The 7067-nt window shown below is 38.2% G+C and overlaps 1 protein-coding gene across 4 annotated transcripts in view; it reads right to left on the minus strand.

The window, feature by feature from the left end:
* aplp2 (amyloid beta (A4) precursor-like protein 2) overlaps positions 1 to 6497 on the minus strand; it is an 80141-nt gene extending 73644 nt beyond the window's left edge. For all 4 annotated transcript variants that reach the window (XM_044119498.1, XM_044119496.1, XM_044119497.1 and 1 more), the window contains exon 1: positions 6136 to 6497. In XM_044119498.1, the coding sequence (XP_043975433.1) occupies positions 6136 to 6207 (72 nt within the window). In that variant the 5' untranslated portion in view covers positions 6208 to 6497. The remainder of the gene's footprint in view (positions 1 to 6135) is intronic.
* Between the last annotated feature and the right edge of the window lie 570 nt (positions 6498 to 7067).

The raw sequence follows: 7067 nt of genomic DNA on the forward strand, positions 1-7067 counted from the left end.
AGGGAGCTGGGATTAGTAGCTTTCTCCTGGCAAATCCATGAGCCGCCTGCGCTTCTTGTTGCTAAGAGGATTCAAAAGAACGACCCAACAACAGGAGCAACGCTTTGGGCTGTAATCTACTGATTCAGGAGGCGGAGAGGCCGATTCTGAGCTGAACACCTAAACATGGAGGACAGGGCGCAACGACCACAGATTACCAATCTGTAAAAACCCTGACCAGCAGATTCCAAAGATATGACTCCTCAGGAATAAAGTCATGAAATTATGAGAATAAAGTTATAAAATTACGAGAATAAAGTTATGAAATTATGAGAATAAAGTTATAAAATTATGAGAATAACTTTATGAAATTACAAGAATAAAGTCATGAAATTATGAGAATAAAGTTGTAAAATTATGATATAAAACTCAGAAATAAAGTCAAAACATTTTGGGAATAAAGTCATAAAACTATTGCCATTGATGCACCAAAACTTCTTAATTTTGTAAGATTGTATTAAACTAAAAAGAGAAAAAAATGATGTTGCAATTCTAGACTGACTACACTGCAAAAACACAAATATCCAAGAAGACTTGAAATAAAACAAATCTAACTTATATGCAACTTTTCTGCAAGATGTAGAATCTTGTTTTAAGTAATCAATTCCTTAATGTTGATTTTTTAAAAAGTTTGGTTGTCAGATTATTTAACTTAAAACAGGGAAAAATGCATCTTCATCAGTGAAATAATCTGACAATGTAACTAATACTTTTTCATCGGTGTCAAGGGATTGTTTACTAAAAACAAGCTCCTGTATCTTGCTAAAAAGATACTTGTACATAATTTTGTTTGTATTTTAGCAAAAATACTTTTTTGTGTGTGTTTTTGCAATGTGGGAGTTCTGACTAACGAACTGTAAATAAAAATATCTGATTTATTTCACCAAGCCAAACAAGAAAACCAGTCGATCGATTGGTGAAACTTAACTTTTTAGCTTGATCATCCCTCCGATAGTTACAACACATAATGAAACTAAATGTGGCTTTAAATATTTGCCGATGTCATTGTGTTTATATGAAGAAAAAAAAACAGCTGGGAGGATTTGTTTTTCAAAAATATTCAGCAGAAAAATGTGATGTTATGTTGCATAAGAGTCAGAAATGTTGGAGCTAATCCTCTGCAGCTTAACTCAGCACAAAATAAAATGTGCCGTTTGCATTAACCGTTCCAAATGTTCAGTCTGGGCTGATGTAGCCGCATACCTCAGAGTGATGCAACCGCCTGGCTGACACCGGCCTGCGTCCCGCAGAGATCCAGCTGCTACAAGAAAGCCAGATTAAACTAAACATCAGTTGTTGTTGCACCGTTTTTGTTTTCTTGGACAAAGAAATCCAGCACAGATGCTGACAGAGCTGAGCGTTAAAACCTCCAGCTGCAGAAACAAAAGTTCAGGCCGGCCTTCACAGGTAGCAGCCACAGCACAGATGCTGACAGAGCTGAGCGTTAAAACCTCCAGCTGCAGAAACAAAAGTTCAGGCCGGCCTTCACAGGTAGCAGCCACAGCCAAACTGTTTGGGCAGCTGAAGAAGTCAGATCAATCTCAAACCGAAAAGCAGGAACTACGACAGACGGAAGCTTTACGGAGCAGAAACATCTCTGCAGACAAAAGCTGGATATTTTAACAGCTTTGGCTTCAGTAATCTTATGTTTTCTGCTTTTTCAATCCTGATAGTTCAGTAGATTCGGTTCGATTCTGGAGAAAAGTTGCAACATTTGCTACATTTTCAGCTGCTGAGGTTTGATTCCACTCTGCACCGAGTCAAACAAACCAAACTAGTTGAAAAAGCTGTTCCCCTCCTCACCTGTGGGGGCGCTGCATCAAGAACCACTGAAGGAAACAACACGAAAACCATAAATATCGAAAAGAAAAGAAGATATGTGAGGGGATGGTTTGAAAACATTAAAAGAAAAAGTAAATTTATTAGACACATTGAAGAAGAATTTGGGTACTAAGCACATACAAATCATAACTAAATTTTTAAAGAAAACAGATTATTTATCTAGTCGGAATAAGTGTGTGTGAATGCATGTATGTTTCGGTGGTGGCTCTCATGCTACTTCATGTTTTTTTCCAGCTGTCGTAAAACATAAAAATCTCTGAAGACACCGAGTGCAACTTCCTTCTTCATAAAACGTAATTAAAAATGGAGTCAGATTTTAGCATCTGTAGAGTCTTTCTGTTTTATTTGGTAAAAAAAACCCACAAACTGTTTTTCTTCCCAGATTCACACGTTTGGTTTTTTTTGGTTGCATTTAGTCCGCTTCCTGCTTTTGGATTCACCCTCACGTTGCGTTCACACCGGCCTTGTTTAATCCGCTTTAATCAGACTCCAGTTTGTTTAGAGAAAATCTGATTTGTTTGTGAAGGTTTGAATCTCTAATCTGCCTACAAACCTCGATCTTGGTTCGTACGTGAACGCCAGGTGGATTGGAGACCGCTCCGAAAGCAGGAAGTGGACAACAACACAAGGCATTCTGGGTAAATAAAACCAAAACAAACGAACTAGCAGCGCTAGCAGGAGAAATGGCTCATGGTCTTTCACCAAAATCAGAAGTGAAATCCTACAGACGCCACTCTGTTTTTGTTCACATTTTGTGAAGAAGGAAGTTGCTGTCAGTGTCTTCTTCACTGATTTTTAATGCAGTGCCACCACAGGCGAGGAGGGGAACTGGTTTTTCAAAGAGTTTAGATCGTTTAAAGTGTGAAAGAGAACCAAACCAGCTGAAATGTAGCAAATGTTGCAACTTTAGTCCCAAGTGAACCGAATCTATCAGACTACCAAGTGTGAAAACAACCTAAAACTTAAATTTTAGCTTTTTTTCTTTTTTTTTTTTTTTTTTACATTTGACACAATCATACATGCCGCTTTGTAACCTAAAGCTTCCTAAATATCAAGTTTTTCCTCTCTACTGTCTCCAACTCTGAGCCGAATGGCTGCCATATCATTAAAAGGAAGGAATGCACAACCTCCAAAAGTAAAAACAAAAGAAAAAAGCCTTGTTTTTGATACAATCGGATGAATTTGTATCGTACAGTCAACAAGCAACGTGGATTTTACACCGTTTTTCATTTCAGGAGAATCCGCAGCGTCGAACTGGAGGTTTGCGGCCTTTCTAGACGAGCAGAAATTATTGTGGTCATAATAATCAGCATCGCTGCCTCCAGACACGATCTTCACCTCCACAGACTCAAAATGGCTGAGCCGCTAACTTTTCTATTTTTTTGTAGTGGAGGAAGCTTGACAGACAGAGTCAGGAGGAGGCATCTTGTTGAAAATGTTTGTCACGTTTGAGCAGAAAAAAAGATTGTGTTTGCCCCCTCGGGTGGGGGCTGTTTGTTGTAGAAATGGCAGCATTGTTGCACCAAGACACACATGAAACTCTGCAAGAGTCTGCAGTGATGAGGCAGCAAGAAAAGAGGACATCGAGATTTTATTTATTCATCAAGATTGGAAAAAAAAAAGTATCTATTTTCCCAAGTTGTTACTGCAATCATAACTATTCTATTCAGTTGACTAATTTAACTGTTTTTGTTTGCTTACAATGTGTGCTTCTTTATTCCACTTGGTAATTAAAAGAGGCAAAAATAGATTGAAAACAAGGTTGAATGACTCGCGAATGTTAGATTGTAAAGAAATACAAATATTTTCACTTTTATTGGGAGAGGATTTTGGAAAAATCCTCTTTAAAAATGAATATATTTATGATATTTTACCACAGCAGCACCTATCAAAACTCAAATGGTCGCCAAGTTGGTCTTCATGTGATTGAATTAGCGTTTTGATATCCATTACATCACTGCTTTTCTGTAATTTGACAAAAAAAAACTACAAATTGCGTGTTTTTATAATGTCACAGACTCCAAGTTTAAAATATTCACAAACATTTTAATTTAAGCTGCTTTCTGCCTCAACTTTCACCTTTCTGTGTAAATCTTTCCGATAAAATGTTGATACTTTCCTCGTCTAAATGAGCAGGAAACGTTTCCTCCATAGAGGACAATAACAATCTGGCAACACGTGTGAGAAAAATCAGGGCAACTTTTCAGCTCCATAATTCAACCATATTTTACAGTAGCATCAACTTTCAAAGTTCAAATGGTTACTGAATTTGTATTTTGATACATTTGATCTATTTGTACACAATAACGTGTTTATTTTAGATTTAAAATCAAAATGTTCAGCTTTGGGAGTAATAACTCTGACAGGCTAAAATAGTCAAGGACGTTTTATTTGCACCGATTGCAGTTTTCTGTCCGATCACCGATTTTTAAAAAGCCTGACCTGCCGAATCCAATTCTGATCAATAGATTGTTTTGTCTGCAAAGTCACTAAATATATTAACAAAGTCACTAAGTGAGGATGACTGTTGTTGGCTGCGCAGGTTCAGACGTGACCTGAGATCATAACATGACAGATATGATCGTAAACACATAAAATGTTTACATTTCTGCCCTTCAGAAGGTTCAACGCCTCACATCACCAGAGCCGCTGTTTGACGGAGACAAAAATTCTTTGTTTATGTTGCTTCCTGCACTGCAAAAAACACAAAATCTTACCAAGTATTTTTGGTCTAGTTTCTAGTGCAAATATTTTTAGTACACTTGAAATAAGACAAAACTGATTTACAGTTAACTTTTCATCAAGATACAAAACCGTTTTAAGTAAATAATTTCTTCATGTTGATGAAAACTGTCTAGTTCCACAAGCAGATTATGAAGAAATTATTTACTTCAAATAAGGTACTATATCTAACTAAATCACTACTTCTAAGTTATTTTCATCTTATTTCAAGTGTACCAAGAACTTTGAACCAAAAAAAGAAAAAAAACTTTGTAGTATTTTGTGTTTTTGTGACTATTTCTTCCTAAATTAATCCAATATGGCCGCCACAATAACATTCTCAGCGTCATCTCTGACTGAAGGTTTCAGCTGTGTCCTCCTGTTTTCTTTTTCATAGAAGCTATTGTTCATGTTTTGTTTGCTGTTTGTGTCAGTAATGCTGGTTGCACATTCTGTGAAAACAGGGTCATGCCTCTCCACTGTCGCCACATGCTTGCTCAGGTCCAGAGATTGCTGCATAATCAATAGCTGTGTTTGCAAATTTATGTCAAAAAAACATTTGACAATTTTACAATTGTGGTGTTTCTGTTGAATAAGAAACGCAGTTAAAGTCACAATGAATGGTTTGTTGGCCTGCCAAGTCGTGTGGCGCCATCATTCTCCTCCCACTTCCGGTTGTCTTCTTCGTTGTTTTCGCCGGTAGTAAACATCGGACGGTTTCCGTTAAGAAAACACTCCTTCTAAGTGCAAAAGCAAGATTTTTTCCTAAACTGACGTGTTTCGATTAAGCGAATTTGTTTTTGCGCAATTTCACGGTGAATAGAAACACGTCTATTGATTTACAGATTACATTTGAATACGACTAATAAATCAAACTAAAATGTGTCCGTTTGGATTGATCTGAATCTCAGTGTTACAATGACATTTGTTTATAGAAATAAACTGAATTACGTAGTAAATTAATTCCCACCATCCGTAAATGTATTATAGAACCGAAGTTAATCAAAATTAGACACTTTGAAGGAACGAGGCCGTCCTGAAGAGGCAGGAAAAGCCACGTTTTGGACCCGACGTGGAGGATTTCCTCTCTTCAGGGTTTATGATCCGCTGCAGAAGCCATTGTGTCCCCTGAAGGCCCCTCTGAGCGTCTTTCATTTGATCTCTGCAGCAAAACTCTGCTGTTACTCAACCTCCTACTATAGGACACCCCGGCCGCACATTGTCCACTGACTCGCAGACAAAACTGCAATCACAGCTCAGGAATGAGGCGGAGAATGACCTGGAAAGCGAGCTGATTAATTATTAAACCCCCTCTCCTATCATTTTATGACCTTAAATGAAGCAAAAACGCAACACGAAATCTGTAAACAACAAACAGAGGCGACCAGATCGGCTACTTGTTGGCAAAAAGCCCGATCAATACAGTTCACATGAAGCGAGGTAATGCGCAAATAAACGACATGGTCGCTTATTGTTATGGCTCCACAGATTTAATTTGCTTTTAAATCACAGCGAAAAATCGGGAACATTTACCTCAATGTATCCGGCCAGGGCTGGAACCACAATGCCCAAAACGAGGGCAGAAATCGCAGGGACTGAACCCATCTTCCAGGCTCTCCTGATCCGCTGATCTGCTGGAAATAACTTATATCCCCCTCAGCTGTTCCTGCGCGCAGGCGTCCGCAGGAATCAAGAGCAAAACAAACCAGGTCCCGGGGATATTTCAGGAGTTTCCCCCACCCGGCTCAACCAAACGGGTCGAAATAAAAATGTTTCTGCTTGTTTCGGACCACGGAGCTCGACTGGAAAGCGCCTCGGTGTCGGACTGCTGTGGAAATGTGGGCAAATTGTGGTTCCTCTCTCCCTTTACTGCCTCCTCCCTCGTTTACGCCTCCCCTCTATCCGAGCTGAGCGTCCGGAGAGGGAACAGCGCCACCAGGCGGTCAGTGTTGTAATCCACTGCCTTTTAAAACGGTCCAACAACCGATTACAGTTGGAGATGCAAGAATTAGCATTTACTTGAGAAACTTCTTTTAAATAAATGTACTTTTAGGAATATTTTTACTAAGTTGTACTTTTTACTTTTATTTGAGTAATTTTATTTTTAGATATCGCTACTCCAGTGAGTAAAATTTCTGGATTCATCAACTTCACTGAATAAGAAACATGTTTTAACCAAAAATTCAACACAGGCAGACACACACACACACCTGCCATTTTAGCTAAAGTTTCATAAGTTTTTTATAGAAAAAAACTGATTTGGAGACAGTTTATTTAGCCTGATTTTGTTATTTTTTGTTACTTCTAGGAATTACTGTCATTTTGGTCTTTAAAATGCCAAAAACTTTAAGGACCAAACTGTATGTTTTGGTCCATCTGATCAAATTTTCTGATTGGTGCTTGATAAATTGCATCAAGTTGTTAGCTTTTAATTTAAGTGCTTTGTCTCGCTGAATGGACTTAAA

Source organism: Gambusia affinis, linkage group LG06 (genome assembly GCF_019740435.1).
Source record: "Gambusia affinis linkage group LG06, SWU_Gaff_1.0, whole genome shotgun sequence".
In the NCBI taxonomy this organism is placed as follows: Eukaryota; Metazoa; Chordata; class Actinopteri; order Cyprinodontiformes; family Poeciliidae; genus Gambusia; species Gambusia affinis.